Here is a 21,018-nt window from a genome sequence, read left to right on the forward strand (position 1 = left end):
CTGTGTAATTTCTGAATTTGTTCATGTTTTTATTTTTACTTTTTTTAAAAACAAAACCAAGGTTGTCTTAACCTTCAAAAAAAAAAAAAAAAAAAAAAAAAGAAAGAACAGTTTTCTTTGTCTGTATCATTATTTTATATTTTCGTAAAACTTTTTAATTTTATATAAAATAGCAATAAAAAAAAAAAAAATAATAATAAAAATGATCAATTTGCGCAAAAATATCTTAAATAGAATAAAAAAATTTTACAAAAATATTACCAGCAATGTTGTTATATTTTGCACTAATTTAATGTTTTACAATTTTGATGATGATTTGATATGTACTTTAATTAAGACTTATACGAATATATTAAAAAAATTTGAAGAAAATAAAGTGAATGTGTACGATGAGTATTTTATAATTTTTAATTACGTTACTTTTTCCTATTTGAATTTTCTTCTTTCTGAATTTGATCAAAGGAATTCATATCTTTTTCATATTCCCCATGACTTTAACACGGCATTGTTTATCCCTTCTGGTAGGGAAAAACGGAAAAAGTCTATTTCCAGTGAAATGAAAAAGGTAGGAATATGCAGGTGTACTAGAAATAAACTACTAACTGGTATGCAAGCTAGATCAACTATTAGTTGTCACTGTTCTGCATTCGGTAAAAAAGAAAAGTACTGGACTGAAAAAAAATGTATACATTTTAGAAAAAAAGATACTCCTAGGTTTGCAACTGTGAGGGAGAGTTCTCCACCGTGTAACAATGACTCTGTCATCTACAATTATACAAGAAATGTAAACAGTAGAAACTACTACAGTGGGAGTTGTACTCGTCACAGATCCGGTGTTTATAGGCACAGGAAGTGTGCTTCTTATCGTCATAATGGAAGAAGTTTCAATGATTGTAACTGCGGTATGGACTGTGGGAGGAACCGCATAATGGACAACGAGATAGCGATCGCCGATAATGTCTATCCCTTCAGTGATAATTCCGCCTATGCTAGGAAGCCAAACGTGTGTATACATAATCATTCTTCCGAAGGGTGTAAAAATTGTCATACAATTGCATGTACACGTTCAGGACAAAAGCGATTTATTAAGGAGTTGAAAATTTTGTGCACACACGTATACTATTGGAAATGTCTCTCTGAGTTACATATAAAATGCAAAAGAGTTGGTAATACATATGAAAAAAAAAATATATACTTTGATATATACAAAAATGTATATAATTTGTTCAAACGTATGAATAATATGCATCGGGAAAATTTAAAACGGATGAGCAGAAAAAAAGAGAAATTATCCATTACTCATAATAATGAAATGGAAAATATTATAAATGAAAATGTAAGAGAAAATGTAATCGGAAAAATAAATAAAAAAGATGAATCCTATCAGCAAAAAATTAACGACATGGTTTACAAACACATAGCCGAGAAAGAAGCGTTAAGTAGACATATAGACCATGAACTAAGCGTAATGCAACATATTAATTTGAAGGAGTATAAAGAGAATATCTTATACATTTTTAATATTATAAGGAGTAAGAAAAACGTGTTATCGTTACCCCCTTTGCCAACAGAAGGAGATAAAAGGAGTCTACTTACGGGAAAAAAAAAAGAAAAAAAAAAAAAAAGCAAAGTCAGTGGGGTGCAATATGAACCGTATAACGAGCAAAATAAGAGTAAACATTTTGCATACATATTAAATTATTTTAATTTTTTTTTTTTATATAAATTAATGAGAAGCAAAATGAATGTACTGAGTTATTTACACCTTCACATGAACAGTTCCCAATATGATACCCTCAAGGTGTCCATTATATTTAGTTTAGGTGACCCACATAATTTGTTTGAGCGTCACAACAAAAATAACGTCAAATTAAAAAAAAAATTTCTGAACACGTTAAGAAGTATGTGTAATAGTGTTCATTATACTTATGGGAATAGAAATGAGATTACCATGGATGAACAGCATCCTAGTTATTATGCTAACAAATTTGTGGAGCAAAATGGTGAAAGCATTAGCGAAGAGAACTCTTATAGGGGAAGCATGTTCCATTATAAGAATGATCAAATAGAACCATCAGTCATTAAGAACAACAACCCCACGGGTGGTAGTAACGGTAGGAACAAAAATAGTGGAAACTGTGAGGAAAGAAACAGTAGTAACAATATTAGTAATAGTAGTAGTAACCGCGCAGGTGTGGGTAAGTTAGCTGTAGAGAAATATAAATGCTCCAAATACTTTAATGCAAATGGCCAATTCAGAAAGAGTAGTAGAGAAAAAAAAGAGGAATTTTTCTTAAAAAAAAGCTATTGTAGTACGTACAAATTTTTAAGAGAAGATTCCATTCGCTTTTTAAAAATGCAAACATACAACTATGACAATGACAAAATTAGATTAAACGAGTTAAGTTTAAAGGAGAAAAAACTTAATGGACTAATACTTTATATTAATGAAAATATAACAAACTGCTCTAAACAGAATATATACAAAAATCTCTTTAATATCAGTTTATCAAGAACAGATTTTATATTTCCCAGTGTGATTGACCAATTAGACTTGACTAAACTTATCCAAAAATGTAGTGCTCCTTATAGATGCTCTTTTGAAAAAAAAAAAAAAAAAATTTCACAACACGAATGATTGCAAAAACGATTGCAAAAACGATTGCAAGAATGACTGCAAGAATGACTGCAAAAACGATTGCAAGAATGACTGCAAGAATTATTACCCAAATGAGGAAAAAGATTCTTTTTGCTTAGATCAGAATATCTTTTTTTCATCCTTTGGAAATATTATCATAACAAGACACAAAAACTTAAAAGTAGCAATGAACGGAAATAATTTAAAGGTACACCGACAAATGAAGGTATTCCAAGGTATGGGTTGTTACGAAGATACGGAAGACCTAGTTGGCGGAAAAGAAAAAATCAACAATGGCTTTTCTAGCACAACTACGTCCAAAAATGGTGCTAGTGGAAGTAATAGTAGTATTGATAGTAGTATTGGTGGTAATAGTGGTGGTAATAGTGGTGGTAATAGTGGTGGTAATAGTGGTGGTAATAGTGGTGGTAGTAGTGGTGGTAGTAGTGGTGGAAGATGTGCTCCTGCTAATGCCGCTAGTAGAAGCTCTATTCGTTGTGGTGATACACGGCAGAGAATCCCTACCCCAGAAACGAAGCAAAAACAAAGAAACAAGTTTCTAGGCGAAGAAAGAATGTATACAAGTAACTCACATACTCATTACAATAATTGCTGTGAATTTTACACAAATTTTTTAAAAAAAAAAAAAAAAAAAATGTTTATATAGATATAATTTTTCACGTAATAATACCAAAAAATATGAATAAGAAAAGTTTTCAAATAATTTTATTTTCATTATTTGAAATTTTAGATTTATGCAAAATATATGGTATTACATCATTAAGTTGTTCACTCCCCTATGTTCATAATATTGTGCATAAGAATAAACAACCAATCATTTATTCTTTTGTATATTCTCTCATTTTTACCATTCTAAGTTACATAAACAATTCACAGTCATCTACCAACAATGTGAAAATATTACATTTCATTTTTCCTGATTTAAAATATTATGACAAAGATATTTCTAGTATCACACAAGGGGACATGATATATTATCAGAATTATAACCACAAAGAAATGGAAAGTACTTTTACATTCATTAATAATTATGATAATGTTGACAATGTGGATAAGAATGTTACTAATAAGGACGAACAGAATGCCAACAACAGTTCAGTACCTCTACCTCATAATGGCTGGAGTCATAACGATAAGTTATCTAGCATAAAAGCCTTTATTAACAAAATAATATTTGGATTGAAAAAACAATATATGTTAATTGAAGCTATATGACTGTCTGCTTAGACAAGGTGCAAATAAGAATAACACGAGGTTTTTGGGCGAAGTGGCACTGTATCTGCCCCATTGATGAAAAAAAAAAAAAAAAAGGAAACAGAGAAATAGAGAAGTTGAGAAATAGAGGAGTAGCGAAGTAGCGAAGTAGAGAAGTAGCGAAGTAGAGAAGTAGCGAAGTAGAGAAGTAGCGAAGTAGAGAAATAGCGAAGTAGAGAAGTAGCAAAGTAGAGAAGTAGCGAAGTAGCGAAGTAGAGAAGTAGCGAAGTAGAGAAATAGAGTAGTGGTAAAGCAAAGAAACGACGACGTGATGAAAACAAAATGAAACTTGTGATAAAGGGAAATGAAAAAACAAAAGCATAAGAGCGGCATGCACAAGCACACACACACTATATTTTATGGTATTTTTTTTTTTTTTTTTTTTTTCATTGGCACGTGGTGCTTAACATTTCACGTTAATCTACACCTTCCGCTTCGCGTTAACACTTTTTCGTAACAATATTGCTAACCAGTTTTATATTTTTTCTAATAGTACTCCTGACAGATGCTTATTAAGTGGGTGTACCTTCCATTTTTTTCATTTGTACGTAGAGGGGGTAAAGTATTTACTAAGTTGTTCGTTTTTCGTTTTTCGTTTTTCGTTCTTCGTTTTTCGTTTTTCGTTTTTCGTTCTTCGTTCTTCGTTAACCATTGTTCATATGTGAATTATTTTTCATTTTTTTGTTTTTTTTAAAAAAAAAGAACAGTATTCCCCTCCGCTGAAGGAACACATATATCATACCTTTGCTGAGTATCATCCTTGTACAAAATAATCTGTATTTATATCTAAACTCATTATTTTATTAGGATTGTACCTCTTAAACTCGGTTAAATTTGTTAGCATTTTTTCTTTCATCTTTTTTATCGTGACTTGATCATTTTCGGACAATTGATTATTCTTTACATTCTTTACCTTTACATGATTATATAAATAAAAATGATGAAATCTGTTACATAATAATTTTTTAACATCCAAAATATAGTGTACAATTTTTAATTCATTAAGAATGATGTTTATGCACTCTGCTCTCTTAATTGGGCTAGTACTACTGCCAAGGGAATTATATAAATTATTTGTTTTCCTTTTTATATTTTCAAAATCGCAATACTCGAAGTAACTCCTAAGTGTACTTATAACACTCCTATTATTTTCTTTTTTGTTATCTGTGTCATATGGGCGGGACAGATTACGTTCCCCAGTTTTTTCTCCAGTGTACTCTTTATCATTAAGCTTCTTATCATTAAGCTTCTTATCATTAAGCTTCTTATCATTAAGCTTCTTATCATTAAGCTTCTTGTCATTAAGCTTCTTGCCATTATGCTTCTTTCCAGTAAGCTGCTTTCTGGTATGCTCTTTTTCCACTATACTTGAAGTTTCGTCACCTGAATCCTCGATTGTAATATAATTGTTCTTATCGTCTTTATTACATTCATCCCTTCTTTCCTCCCCTTCCCCTTCTGTGTTTACTATTACTATGTCTTTCCCTTTTTCCATAAAACATGTTTTGTTATGCGTATCCAATGAATTATAATCCGTGGAAGTGTCGTTCATGTGTCCATTACATTTTTTTGAACATTCTGGACTTATTATTTCCACCTCACTACTTCCCTTAGATGGTAATGAGTAGGTGCTGATATCCCTTCTTATTACATCTTTTGCATTCGTTTTCGACTGATACTCTTCGTAACTATTAGTAGTGTTCCTCTTCTTCTTCTTGTTGTTCTTCCAATAGTTTTCACGCCCCTCACTATCTATGTTAGTATTGTCCAAAATGTGTAATGATGGACTACTAGCTCCTACTAATTCCTTCTTTAATAGCTGTTTTTGTGCACCACATACATTTATTTGTTGTCTATTACTTTCAATTTTTACTACATGATCTTTAGTTTTGCTTCGTGCCACAGCGTCCTCAGAGGAGACAACATTCTCATCTACAACAGCTTCAACATCGACATTGTTATTAATATCCACATTCATATCCACATTCATATCCACATTCATATCCACATTCATATCCACATTCATATCCACATTCATATCCACATTCATATCCACATTCATATCCACATTCATATCCACGTCCATATCCACATTCATATCAACATCAGCACGATCGTTACCACTTCCTGTACGAAGAGGTGGGAAATGCGCCAAGTATGCGTTATCGTTACCGCTGTTCTTATGATAAAACAATTCATTCCTAGAAAATGGCTTACTCCCTTTAATAAAACGGAAATTTTGTATATTACTCTGAAAAAACATATAATAATCTTTCAAACCCTGATTTATATATTTATCACCTATATAATTGAAAAAGGAAAGAATTTGCAGGTAGTCACTAAAAATGTGATGAGTGTACATTTCATATAGCTGTGTACTATGTTTTTTTACATAGGATAAAAAAATAATCGATAGGGCATAAAATGCTTGTTTAAAACAAACCCTAGCTTTTAGAATTTTTTTAAATGTAACTATCTTTTTTTGCTCTTCTTCTAATGGATCATAAACAACGAACTGGCAAAATATTTCATTAAAAAGTTTGTTAACATGGCTGTCTTCTTTGCAAAGAGAATTATAAAAATGTTCCTTTAAAAAAAATTTTTTTTCTACTTCAACTTCCTCTTTTGCTCCCTCTTTTGCTCCCTCTTTTGCTCCCTCTTTTGCTTCCTCTTTTGCTCCCTCTTTTGCTCCCTCTTTTGCTCCCTCTTTTGCTCCCTCTTTTGCCTCCTCTTTTGCACCCTCTTTTGATTCCTTTTTTTTTCCTTTTTTTTTTTCCTTTTTTTCTTCCTGTTTCGCTTCCTCCTTTGTCCCACTTCCCCCATTGGCAAGGTTAAGAAACGAAAGGAGGCTTAGTTTATCTTTCATTAGAGAAAAATGGGAAATAAATTTATGTATAACTTCCCCTATATATAAAAAATGATTCTTTCCGTAAAAAACGATTTTATTATTTTTTAAAAAATTTATTAAAGTTAGAAACACGTTAAATGAGCTGATACCTCCTTGTGATGCATCATTCAAATCGTATTGTGTTAAAAAAATCTTTAAAAAAATAATTAAATATGTTAATAAAGAATTTTCCTTAATACATTTCTGTGTCAATATTGTACTAGTCAGTGCACTCACTTCATTGAAAGATATATCGACAGATAATTGTAAATCATTAAAAAAGCATTTAACAATTGGCACTTTGGCACTTAATATTTTCTTCGTGTCCACATTCATAAATAATGTACTTTTTTTCATTTCTCTATATAAATTGGAAACATTCGCTTTATTGCATTTGATGTTATTATATATACATATGTCAATATCTGAGTTATATATATCCAAATCCGTATTACATGACCCATATGTAATGATAAAAAATTTGGGAAACAACTTTTTTATAAAATTTTCTATTTTTTTTAAAATCATCTTTCTCATTAATATTTCATGTTCTCTTGGTTTCATCAGATGTATTAAGAATACTACATCTCTACCAATATTTTGAAATAATTCAATAAGAGAATTGTTCATATATTGCTTTTTAATAAAATCAGCTAAATGCTTTTCTTCATCAACATTACCTGCACAGTTCATATAATTTGATAAAATCGAAAAATTTTTATTTTTCTCAATACCCATTTTTATACTTTCATAATTTTTCTTATATTTATTATTTAGATATATTTCTCTCAAGTCACCTATGTAATTAATTAATGTTTCTGTTCCTATCACATCAATATACCGTTTTTTCCTCTTAATTTTTTGATTACTTATTTTCTTTCCGTGTATATCCGAACCCTTCCCTTTACATATGTCTATTTTGTTAGTTCTTTTCACCTTCCTGTGGGACGCTCTCCAGGTGTCTTTGTAAAATCTGTCACTATTTCTTACACTATTGTTGTGTTCATTTTCAAAATATAATAAATTATCGTTCCAGGATGAAAAACCTTTTCCTTTACTTCTTACGCTAGTATGCTCCCTCCCCTGTTTATATACAACTCCCCTATAAATTTTTTTCTTAACACCTGTATATCTTTTCATATTACTACGATTACTAAAACTTTTACTATAATGTTCACGCATATGGTCTACATGATTCTTTTTATGTATTACCTTGTTTACTTTCATCTGCTTCGTTATTACTTCTTTTCTCTTTTTTATTTTATTCATAATAATTTATTTTGCTAACATAAAAGTGGTGAAGGCTTCTTTGAGTATATACTCTTCCCCTTAACAACATGGGTATCACTCGCGCATTTTTGTGCCTATGTTGGAGGCATATGTACGTGAATGTACACACAAATGTGCAGGTTAGTACGCGCACTTGTCCTGTTAATCTCTTTCTTTCTATAGATGTTTCTTTCTCGCTTATTTTTTTCTATTTTTTGTTTCCCTTTTTGAGCTCAAAACAATTTTTAGTTTTATAATTTATGACCTTTTAATATTACAAATCAATACTTAAGCATAAATATATAGTACTACATTCATCAATGCAGCTGCTGTATCCTCAGAACAGTATTATATCTATCATGCGATCGTTTGACCATGCATTGGTTTATCCATAAGAGGAAGAAATAAAAATGCTTATTCTACTGTTATTCACTTAGGTAAATTCTTTTTTTAACTCTTTACCCCCTTACGATTGCGAAGAGCTATTCTGAAAGGGTATTTGTGCGTAAAGGGTTTGTTTATTTGATTATCTATATATTTTGCTTATATCTTAATTTAATTATTTATTTATTGACATCTTTATTTAAATATTTATTTGTTGATATCTTTATTTATTTATCTATATGCTCATTTATTTATCTATTTGTTCATTTGCCCATTTATTTATCTATTTGTTCATTTGCTCATTTATTTATCTATTTGTTCATTTGCTCATTTATTTATCTATTTGTTCATTCGCTCATTTATTTATCTATTTGTTCATTTGCTCATTTATTTATCTATTTGTTCATTTGCTCATTTATTTATCTATTTGTTCATTTGCTCATTTATTTATCTATTTGTTCATTTGCTCATTTATTTATCTATTTGTTCATTCGCTCATTTATTTATCTATTTGTTCATTTGCTCATTTATTTATCTATTTGTTCATTTGCTCATTTATTTATCTATTTGTTCATTCGCTCATTTATTTATCTATTTGTTCATTTGCTCATTTATTTATCTATTTGTTCATTTGCTCATTTATTTATCTATTTGTTCATTCGCTCATTTATTTATCTATATGCTCATTTATTTATCTATATGCTCATTTATTTATCTATTTACTTTTTTATTTATTTATTTCCCCATTTTTACTCTTTTCCCCTCTTTTTTTCACTATTTTGAATTTATTTAAAATATGTTGATGTATTTTAAAAAATAAATTAATTCGACGAACGACACTTTGTAGTGTTCATATGTTCATATGTTAACTGAAGCCACGTAAAGGATATAACAAAAAAAAAAAAAAAAATAGGGAAAAAAATAAAAGAAAAAACAGTAAAAGGAATATATATGTGTATATATAATATGTAGGGAAAAAAGAAGTGAAAAATGAACGAAGCAAAACACACATAGAATAAAACAGAATGAAACTGAAAATGCTACGTAAACTTTTGTGCGAGATAAAATAGAAGAACTATTGCACTAAAATAAAAGCAAAAATGAAAAGGCAACAAAAAAAAAAAAAGGAAAAAGATAAGGAAAAAAAAAAAAAAAAAAATATTGCAATTATCGAATGATATGAAGCCATAAATTAATAATTTTTTTTTTTTTTTTTTTTTTTTGTACGAAGGTGTTATTCGCTTTTATAATGAATAAGCTTTTGCTACGAATAAATGAAAATGGAAAAAAGGAATAAGAATATGGAGAAAAATAAAGAATGAAATGGTCAAAAGGGGACGCATACGTATGTATTATTTATATATAATATATATGTATACATAAACATAGGAACTCATATACATATGAATACATGTATGCATAAATATGAACATATATATATATGCAAACATACATAAATATATATGCATTCAAATACGTTTATAATTGCATGTATAGAAAAAAGTAAAACATAGGAACGACAGGGGAAAAAACGAAAAAAATAAAATAAAACAAAATAAAAATTTTAAAATATAAAAATATAAAAAAGAATGAATAAATAGTAATATAAATATAACTGTTATTCATATTACTGATTCTTATTTCATTATTTTTTTTTTTTTTTTGCTTTGGAAATCCTCGCGTTCTGCAAAAAACATGTATGAGAAGAAAAAAATGTTTCGTTCAAATTTCATGTATTTATGTAAACGAACATTGAATAGTTGAGAATCCCTCTCCCTTGATTAACCAAGGGTACCGTTACTGAGCGCATTAATTTTTATAAATCACTACAAAATTTATAATATATACATATGTATATATGCATATGTATATATGCATATGTATATATATTTCTGCATTAGCATGTTCATGCAGGCTTATATTTATATATGCACATATTTTCATATCTGTATATGTTACTGCCATTGCTCACCCATCTCTCGCCCTCTTATTTATAATCCGAGCCATTCGAAAAATTAATTTCGTTGTATATGTTTAACAAGTAATTATATTTCATATGCATCATCTCTATAATCCCTTTAAGCGTTTCGGACGATTTCAAATCACCAAATACTAAGGATAAATAATATTCTTTATAATTTGAGTATTCATTAAACGTCCAATTTTTTGAAATATAATTTTTGTTTTTCCATTTCAAAAAACACTCCATCAATTCTTTTGCACACTCGTCTACTTGTGGGTCATTAATAGTAATCCAGTCACTATTTATTTTTGTTATGTTCTCGAAATTATGCTTTGAAAATACATGACTGTTGTTTTCGATTGGCTCCTCTGGGGGCATATTTCCTTTTTCTAGGGACTCATATTCCTTTTTGCGCAATGGGAAGTCACCCTGTTCTTCTGCTTTTGCTTCTGCATTTACTTCTGCATTTACTTCTGCATTTACTTCTGCATTTACTTCTGCATTTACTTCTGCATTTAATTTTGTACTTAATTTCGTACTTAATTTTGAACTTAATTTCGTACTTAATTTTGAACTTAATTCTGTGTTTAATTCTATCTTTGTCTCTACTTCTCCTTGTGTTCCCTTTTGTAGCTCTTCATCGTTCTCCCCCTCGCCAGTTTTTTTTTTTTTTTTTTTTTCTCTCGCAGCTAGTCATTTCACCTTCTTCATTTTCTCCTAATTGGCTAGTTTTCTCAAAAAAAATTTTCTTTTTCTGAACTTGGTCATATTTTTCACATTTGGATGATATGCATTTTTCGTAATTTTGGTTAAAGGGATTTACTTTCACTTCTTGTTCTTGTGTGCAAGATATATATTTTGTTGTTTCTTCTTCCTCATTTATATGTTGTGCTCTTACGCTTTTTACTGAGCTTGAATTTTTCAAAAAATGAAAAAACTTTTTTTCTTCGCATTCAATGGGTTTGATAACTTCTTCAATGTATTGCTTATTGTAATTGTTTATTTTATTATTTCTTTTTTTTTCCTTGTCTTCTTTATTGATATGGACATTCATTTTTTGAATTGCATTTTTATTCTGATTTTTATTAACATCATAGTCATGTTGTTCTGCTCTGCTTATAGTCGTACTTGAGCTGCTAACACTAGTTACATTTGAAGCATTTTCCTTTTTGCTTAAACTGGTACTAATATCTGTGTGTGTTTTGTCATCTTTATATTTCAATTTATTCATAACATATTTGGAATAATTTTTTTCATAACTTTTGACAGTTGATAAATGTTTTAAATCTGAAAAACGAATTAATGGTCGAATTTCAATACTTGTTAATTTATAGATCCACAAAAAGAAAATTTTAACTTCGTTTAATAATTGTTTATATAAAGGAATATTTTTATTTTTTTTTTCTTTTTTCCTTTTTTTTATTTTCTTCTTAGTTCCTTTTTTTCTGAGTAAATAATTCAAATTAACTAGTGATATGCACACTTGTCTGCTCTTAATTTTTTTAATCCTATGTAAAAAATATTTCAACCCTATGGTTAATCTACTTTTTAATTTATTTATATAATTATAATAAAATACGAGATGCTCATCAGTCGATTTTGTTCTCGTTCCTATGATATAGTTACTCTTCGTTTTGGTTTCTGTGTTCTTACTCAATGATTTTTTATCATTCACATAGTTTTCTACATTTTTTTTCATCATTTTTTTTGTACTGCTATCATTTATAAACTCATTTTCAATTTGAATTTTTCGCTCCTTTTTATTTTCATTGCTTTTTTTTATGTATATTTTTAAAACCTTCCCTTCTAAAACGTAAGGAGTGCAATAATGGATGGGGATATCATCATATTTCAGTTTTTTTAGTTGTCTTATACTTTTTTGAAATTTTAATGCAATTTTGCTTTTTGTCGAATGAAATTTATATTCGTCCTTTTTTACGTCACTCGCAGGTGGAACTCTCTCCTCTAATTTTCGCCTTTTGTTTGATATGAATTCTTCGTTCGGGTAACCATCAGTCATTTTATCCTTACTGCACTTTTTGTAGTTTGTTTTTGAGTCATGTTTTTTCCCCCTCTCACTGTCTTTTACTCCCTGCGTTGTGGCTTCTCCTCCTTCCTTTCTTTCTTCCTGCTTCATACCCCCACTGTGTGCTTTACCAATATTGGCGATGTATGCGTCACATGTACTAGGTGTACCGCATATATCGGATGTACCGAAATTATTGCATGTAGCGCCATTGCTGGATATGCTCGTTTTCCGCCTTCGAAGTCGAGTTAAATACCTCCTTTTGCTATCATGAAATTTCTGAATGTATCCTTTTATTTGATCTGTTAAGTCATAGTCCGATTTGTAATAGGCCTTTGGGATTTTTTTGTTCATAATAAAACAAATGTTTACGATAACATTTTTAACAAATTTGAACAATTTACATTTTTCATTTATATATTTGGATGCAATGATGAATCGATCTTCTTCTTCAGCGATTATTAAGCTCCTTGCTTGTCTTTTTAAAAGCTTGAGCTCATTTTTTTTTTCTCTTTCTTTTATTTCGTTATTTGAAGGTACGTCTTTTCGAGCTAGGCTGTCCGGCTGCATATTTGGACCTGGATCGGCATCTGCATAGGTATATGCATCTGCACCTACATGTCCGATCTCTTGTTCCTCTTGTGCCCTGTTAATATCCCCCTTAGGGTACTGACCAGAATTTTTTAACTGTTTAAGGTCGAACAATTCCCTCTGCATTTTATCTCTGCAAATATTGAAATTTAGAATTTCATATATGGCCATAGAGAGCGTGGAGGATTTATATTTAAGGAATATATTATCAATACTAGCGATACGAAGTAAAATTTCTCCTTCAGTTGAGTTATAATCATTTTTGACTTTCAAAAAATTAATATTTTCATTAGCTTTAAGTAGACTATCTAACAGACTATAAGTAGTTGGAATAGATAAATCATAATTTAATTTTTTCAAAATACAGATTTCAACTTCTAAAGCAAAATTTTTATTAACACTATGAGAGGAAAAAGTAGTGTCTAAATATTGTGTAGCTGAGTAATAATCAGGAGAGGCTTCTTTAATTAATTCATTATTTAAGGAGTATACTTTTTTTAATCCTTCTAAATGACTTTTACAATAAGTTTTTGCTATTAATTCAATTGAAATTAATCTATAATTATAATATTTCTGCGATATGAATAAACAAATAATAGCTATAAAATGATATATTAAATCACATGAGTCTTTTAGTTCTTTATATAAAACGTTATATTTCGTTTTTAATTGTTCTTTATATATAAAATCGGAATAAATTTTTGGATAAAATTCTTTAAGTAATTGTACCATCACATCGGAAAATTGTTTTTCCTCTGTAACTATGTCGTTAATTATACTCTCTATAATTTCTTCCTTCGAATTAAATCTACTTATATATAAATCAAATATTAAATTAGTAAAATGTAGAACACAAGTTTCGCTAGTTGTTTTTAAATTAGCAAAAGTTCTTGATAAACACAATTTTACCTTTTGCCTTAAATGATAAAAATTCTCATCATTATATCTATCTAAATAATTACCTATAAAATGGTTATCTGCTTGTTCTGCGCACTGCAAAAAGGATGATTTTGCATATGTATTATACAATGAATAGTCAACACATTTCTTAGTTTTTATTCCTCTATTAATTAAAATGCTACTATGTCTTTCCATTACGGCAACCTCCAAATCAACGTCATTATCCGCTCTGCTTTTTCCACACCCTCTCCCGGATGTATTCTCAATGCGCTGATTCTTTTCTTCCCCTTCATTGACGCTTCCACTATTGCTGCTGCCGCTACTAATGGTGCGCAATTTTCCAACACCGTTACCACAGCCTATGTCGTGCCTACCCGTACCACTACCACCACTATTGTTGTACTTGCTAGTGCTACCACTGTTATTATACTTGCCAGCACTGCTTCCATTGTTGTATTTGGTGTAGCTGTTTCTGCTTTCGTTAGTGCTGCCGTTACTGCTTCCATTACTTCTACCACTACTGTTGCAGCCCAACTTGATGTCTGAGTTAGATTGAAGAATGTCGTCTATGCTCTCTTGGGGAAGATCCTCTTTCAACACACAGTCCATCTGATTGACTCTTTTTTGTCTTTTTGTCTTTTTATTTCTAATTTTAATTTTATTTTTATTTTTTTCCTGAGTTATGATATCCTTTCCCTCTCCCTCCTTTTTATACAGTAACGAGCCACCATTATGACCCACGGGGGTCTTATTCATTAAATTTTCGCTTAGAATATTTTCTTCATTTATTTCTGAGGATATGACCGCACTGTTGTTTACTGTATTGTGTACATCAGTTGCACTATCTTCGTTTGCTTTATTTCTTGTAAACAATTCCACTTCCACTGACTTTCGATGGAATCCATTAGGTAGGTAATAACAGCAGTAATGATTTGTTTCCCCTCTTACATGTGATAAATCATTTATTCGATGCAACGTTTTTTCAGCGTATACCATTTCGTCATCACTAACTTTACTATCTGAAAAATTTCTCCTCATATATATATTTCGACTTAAATCTTTCGATCCTTCTGATTCGCTCCAAGTATGTTTACTTGATGAATCATTTAAATAATTTAACAAATGAGTAACTGTATCATTATCATAGGTGTGATAATATTTAGGAAAACCTTCCTCTTTACATTCACTCGTTGAACTGTTAAATCTACTCCTACGATGTCTTTCATTCATTTGGATATCTACTGAACTACTGTAATTCGAACAACATTTTGATGATATGCGTTCAGATATGCATTCATCTTTTGCCTCCTTTTTGCCTTCCAGGGATTCGTCTATTCTGCTACTCTGCTGATTGAGCAGATTGAGAAGATTAAGAAACATGTGCGCATCATGCTCATCGTGCTCGTGCGTATTAATGCGGGTTAGCCTTTTTCCCTTTTTTTTTTTTTTTTTTTTTTTCTGTATCTTCTTGTTATGCAGTTTTGTGTACACATCAGGAGTATAATACCACTTCCTCTTTTTCCGTGTACAATCGTTTGCGCTTCTGTTATTTAGGATATCCTTATAGTTAATATAATTTAAATATTTGAAACCAATTTTGTTATTGTTCATTCGAGTTATGGTAACATCTTCACTTCCACATACCAGTAGAAGCACTTCTTTTGTGTTTATGTCTATATGTACATTTTTTTTTTTTCCACTTAAGATGCTCACATTTTTACATAGAACTTCTTTATCCATTTCGACATTTGATACATGTAGGACGATACTACTATTGTTGTAGTGGCTGGAGGGAAGGTGACGATTTCCCATGCGAAACACATCAACAAGGCATCCTTTATGGTAAAACGAGTTATAATTAACTCTCGAATTACTATTTCGATTTCCTCCCCCATAGGCAATATTGAAAATCGAAAATGAATATTCATATGTACCATTAATATGATAATGGCTACTTATTTGGTTCTTTTTTTTCTGTTTGTACATGCAAACGGAGTTATGACTCCATTTGTATTCCCCTATGACAGTATTTTTCTTTGCTACCCTTTTTTCAATTTTTTTTTTTTTTATTTTTATAATATTCTTTATATCTATCCTTTCGTTTAAATCGCCTTTTTCTGCATCTCCTGTTTTCATGTTTGTGTTTGGATGGTTACACAAAGGGATTACAAAATTTGGCAGTTTAATATCACGACTATCGTAGTAGTCCCACCTTGAGTGGTTATTTCTGTACGTAAAGCACCTCACATGATAAACTAATTCTGATAGAGGTTTTCCTTTATTTGATATATTTGCGTGGTTGCATTTATGTATCTCTTCCTCACTTGCTCTCTTCAAGTGGTTTGCAGAGATTGTGTACGTGTTATTCGAGTGTGTTTTACTCGCGTATGTTTCACTTGAGCATGTTTCATTATAATAATTTACTCCGCTTTTGTTTCTCATAAAAACTGGAAAAGCAGTGCACACAGTAAAACTACTAGGTGTAGCATCTGTAGCTGTGTCTCTATTCACTTGTTCATGTGGTATAACAAAAATGTGGTGCTCCGTACAGGATGTAATTGCTTGAGTAATATTTATTATATTATATTCTTTATCCGAAGAGAAAGAAAAAGCTAACATATCACTTTTGACAAAACGTTTTTTACTTAATTCAATTTTTTTTATAATTTTTCTTTTGTCCCTATTCATATATTTTAATAAATAATGCACGAATTTACTATTTACACATAACTTGATAGTATAATGTTTAATGAGAAAATTGTAATTTCGTCTCTTGTTTAGATAATAATTAAATTTAAATTTATATTTATTTGTTTTTTTTATATCCTTTTTAATATTATTCTTATATGATTTTGTCCTTTTTTCAATAGTGCGAACAGTTATTCTATTTTTACTTAAAAAATGGTAACACAGTTTATATGGGATAAGAATAACAATCGTACTCTCTTCCATACCACACATATGAGTGGATAAACAAGTATGCTTGGTTAAAAGATTTATTTTTAAAAGAATGTGAATGAGGGATTTATTTATTGATCTCATAATGAAAAATTCCTTTTTTTTTCTTTTTTTTTTTCTTATTGTATCTTCTTCATTAAGTACGTTATTAAATTCATTATTGCATTTTTTATTTTTAAATGAACTTTTATTAAACTCTGTCGAATCAAATTTTGCCTTGTAATAAGGACAGGCGTCCCCCTCATATAACTCAGAAATATTTTTTGTTAATTGGTTAAAATGGAATATGCTTTTTTTTAAGTCATGCGTTACTACATCGTCCGTTACTACATCGTCCGTTACTACATCGTCCGTTACTACATCGTCCGTTACTACATCGTCCGTTACTACATCGTCCGTTACTACATCATCTGTTACTACATCATCTATGTGCACTTGACTTTTCATTATAAGGAGAAGGAAAAAACATTCATGCTTCTTTCCAAAAAAAGAAATGATAACCTTTCGTTTTGACTTTTTACGTACTACGCGCAGGCACAAAAAGCTTGTCATGGTACTGACAGTCATACGCTTTTTATTTATGAAGCCGCATTTTGCGGCCTGCGCACGGTGGTACAAAAAGTGGAAGCAGAAGAGGACGCAGAGAAAGAAGCGGAAGAGGTCGCAGTAGCAGTCGTTATCGCAGTCGTAGTTATCACGATACTTGCAGCTACAGCGGTAGTGCTTCTCTTTTCTTCTTTTTCTAATGCTTTCTGTTTTAAAATTTCTTTGACTTAACTTGTTGCTAATTGCTCGAAGTGCTCTCAACCTAGGCAATAAAAATAGTGCTATCCCTTTTTTCTCACCTTTTTCAGTGTTAAATAATAATGCTACTTCTGTTTCTAATAATAATAATGATAATAATAATTTGCTGCTAATATAATTGGTCGTGTAATAACATGGATCACATGTAATAACACATTTCTTCGTACCCTTCACTTTTTTATATATTAATGAGCATACTAATGAACAATTTAATGAGAAATTTAGTGGGTAATATGAGCAATTTAATGGGCAATTTAATGGGCAATTTAATGGGCAATTTAGTGGGCAATTTAGTGGGCAATTTAATGGGCAATTTAATGGGCAATTTAATGGGCAATTTAATGGGCAATTTAGTGGGCAATTTAGTGGGCAATTTAATGGGCAATTTAATGGGCAATTTAATGGGCAATGTATATTTTTTTTTTTCTCTTTACGAACTTTTTTTTTTCTTGTACTAGTTTTTCTACTTATTGTATCCGTTCGCTCAGAAGTTTCGTTTTTACTTGCAGTTTTAATGATTGATTTTGCAAGCTCTAAAAAACAGAGAAGTGCACAAGAACTTTTTTTTTTTTTCCTAATTGAAAATTCGAAATCATTAATGAGAAGGGTGTATAGCCCCCTTTTTTTCTTGCTATTGTGCAAAATCTGTTATTGGTAAATCGAATATCGATTTTATTTAACTTTGCACGTGTCATTCTCGCATCACTTTGTATTAGCTTAGAACTTATAACCCCATCGCCTATTATCATCCGTTCGCTTCTTATCATCCCATCGCTTCTTATTATACCATCGCTTCGCATTATATCATCGCTTCGCATTATATCATTGCTTCGCATTATATCATCGCTTCGCATTATATCATCGCTTCTAATTATTTCACCGCTTCTAATTATTTCATCGGCTCCTACTATTTGACCACTTCTTATTCCCTTCTGCGCTTTCCCTTCGTAGGTCTGAAATACGGGGAGCATATTTTTGAATATTCGAGTGAAGCATACTTCTTGGAAGCCGGTTTCGTTCATATAATTAGGGATTTCTAAAATAGTATGACCGCGTGCATTTCTTTTGCTAATGAGTAGTAGGCAGTAAGAGGTGCTGTCACTGTTATCGTTATTATGAGGTTCATTTTTTTTTAGCAAAAAAATGGTATTTCTTGAATTGGTATTCCCTTGTAAAGAGCGTAATATGTTATATGCTTTTTTTTTACACAATTTGTTTTTATTAGTTATAATTTTTTTTTTTTTTTTTTTCCGAATTATTTCAATCTTTTTACCTTTATATTTATTCTTACTCTTTTGATTATTTTTTTTTTTGTGTATCCTTTTATACATCCTTATTTCTTTTCTAATTTTTCCTTTTCCTCCAGAAAATATTTGTTTTTTATGTAGATTGTTTTCCTTTTCATGTGAAGTCCCTTTTATGCTTTTCATAGCTTTACACACTGCTTTTTTTTTTTTTTTATTTTATTTATTTTTTATTATTTTTTTTTAATGTAATATTATATGACTAACAATTGGTGGTATGTATTTAAATCATTTTGGGCTTGTCATCAAATCTGTTAATAGTAATTATTAAATTATTCCTTTATTTTTATGCTACTTACTATTTTTTTTTTATAAATATATAAATCGAAAGGAGGGACCTTGGAATTTTTAACGTCATACAATATGTATTTTGCATGTATGTTTCTCCCCCATATATGTAACACTACCGTGTGTTTATTGAAAATTAGGAAATTAACTAGGAAATTAACTAGGAAGTTAATTAGGAAATTAATAAGGAAATTAAATGTGTCTTTGTGTATATATTTATACGCTCATACCTGTATTTGTTTACAAATTTACGTATTTACACATTTATCTATTTACGCACTTCTTTGTGCGCTGAAACTTGCCATTTACCAGTTAGAACAAGTTACTGCCTTTTATCGCCAATGAATAAATTAATGGCTACGTCTTTTTCAAATTTTTCTATTTTTAATTTACACGAGCTGCTACATAGTTTATGTCTTTATGTGCTTCAACGCATATCTTAAAAATACATAGTTAAATCTTTTTTTTTGAAAAAAAATGTATTTGTCTTTTTTGTTTATTTCCTTTTTTATACGCTACAGGTTCTCAACATACGTAAGCAGTTGTAAATATGCGCGTGCAGGGGATAGCATATATACGTACGTATATATGCATATGGATATATGCATATAGATATATACATATGCACATACGTGTGAATATATATGTATGCGTATATGTGTGTATATGTATGTATTATATTGGCGCAAATACACGATTCTTCTCTTTTAACTACATACTTCTACAAGTAAGCACATCCCTCTTTCCCGCACTATGATGTTGTTACGAATTATGTCGAAATTATTTCAGTACTCCATTTGAAGGAGTATGAGTAAGATGTAATTGCATAGAAGGAAAATACATTTACTGTCGACTAACCCAGTTCGTGGTAAAAAAAAAAAAAAATTATAAAGTAAAAATGAAAAAATATGAAATATATTTATATGCATATAAATTAATAGAATATAAAAAAAAGTATAGACTAAAAACATAGAAGAATAAAAATAAAATAAAATCAATTTTATGTCTAACTACTATTTTTTACGCCGAAGCATAAGCGAGGAGCTTCCATTTCCCCTTGATACAATAATAATTTTTTTACATAAAGTTAACTGCGAACATTTAAATGTATAAGATAGAGAAGAAATTCGTTTTTTCTTTTTTCGTTTTTCTTTTTAATGTACGTATATGTATGGTATAAAAGGGGGAAAGCGGCGGGACATGTTTATAGTAATTTTGAAAACAAAGGGGAGAAAAAAAAAAAAAGATAAGATGAAATAAGAGATGAGAGAATAAGAAAAGATAAATGAAAAGAAATGAAAAAAGAGGACAACAATGTTCTCCTCTTTGAAAAAAGAATAGAGAAAACTGCATAATTACATTGCGAATCTGATGCGGGGAAAAATGCTTTTATTTTACTATTTGATAGGAAATTAAAAAGCCCATTAGACATCAAAACATTTTATGGAGATTTGTATCTTCCAACCGTTTACGAATGGAAATATGTTCTAATAGAATTTTTTTTTTCTATTTTTTTTTATTTCTTTTTTTTTGCCTTTTCTTTTTTTCTTTCTTTGCTTGTTTCTTTTTTTCTTTCATTGCTTCTTTTTTTTTTTACTTTTTTTTTTTTTTTTTTTTTTTTTTTTTTTTTTTTTTTTTTTTTTTTTTTTTTTTTTTTTTTTTTTTTTTTTTTTTTCTTTTTTTTCCTTTTATTTTTTCTCTCTTCTTGCTGTGTTAATCATTCAATTCATT

The 21,018-nt window shown here is 29.8% G+C and overlaps 3 protein-coding genes across 3 annotated transcripts; 1 reads left to right on the top strand and 2 right to left on the bottom strand.

Annotated features, from left to right (window-relative positions):
* Positions 1-202: 202 nt before the first annotated feature.
* MKS88_005665 (uncharacterized protein) lies at positions 203-3,874 on the top strand (the record flags this gene model as incomplete). Its single annotated transcript, XM_067218948.1, has 3 exons — positions 203-2,504; positions 2,593-3,222; positions 3,390-3,874. 3 exons carry the CDS (start codon positions 203-205, stop codon positions 3,872-3,874), a joined length of 3,417 nt encoding a protein of 1,138 aa, XP_067070873.1.
* A 793-nt stretch (positions 3,875-4,667) lies between these two features.
* Positions 4,668-8,027, bottom strand: MKS88_005666 (uncharacterized protein; the record flags this gene model as incomplete). The annotated part of the gene is made up of 1 exon (XM_067218949.1): positions 4,668-8,027. One exon carries the CDS (start codon positions 8,025-8,027, stop codon positions 4,668-4,670), a length of 3,360 nt encoding a protein of 1,119 aa, XP_067070874.1.
* Positions 8,028-10,440: 2,413 nt separating this feature from the next.
* On the bottom strand, positions 10,441-19,125 carry MKS88_005667 (protein SOC2; the record flags this gene model as incomplete). Its single annotated transcript, XM_067218951.1, has 3 exons — positions 10,441-11,051; positions 11,119-18,228; positions 18,384-19,125. 3 exons carry the CDS (start codon positions 19,123-19,125, stop codon positions 10,441-10,443), a joined length of 8,463 nt encoding a protein of 2,820 aa, XP_067070875.1.
* Between the last annotated feature and the right edge of the window lie 1,893 nt (positions 19,126-21,018).

Source organism: Plasmodium brasilianum, chromosome 14 (assembly GCF_023973825.1).
Source record: "Plasmodium brasilianum strain Bolivian I chromosome 14, whole genome shotgun sequence".
NCBI lineage: Eukaryota > Apicomplexa > Aconoidasida > Haemosporida > Plasmodiidae > Plasmodium > Plasmodium brasilianum.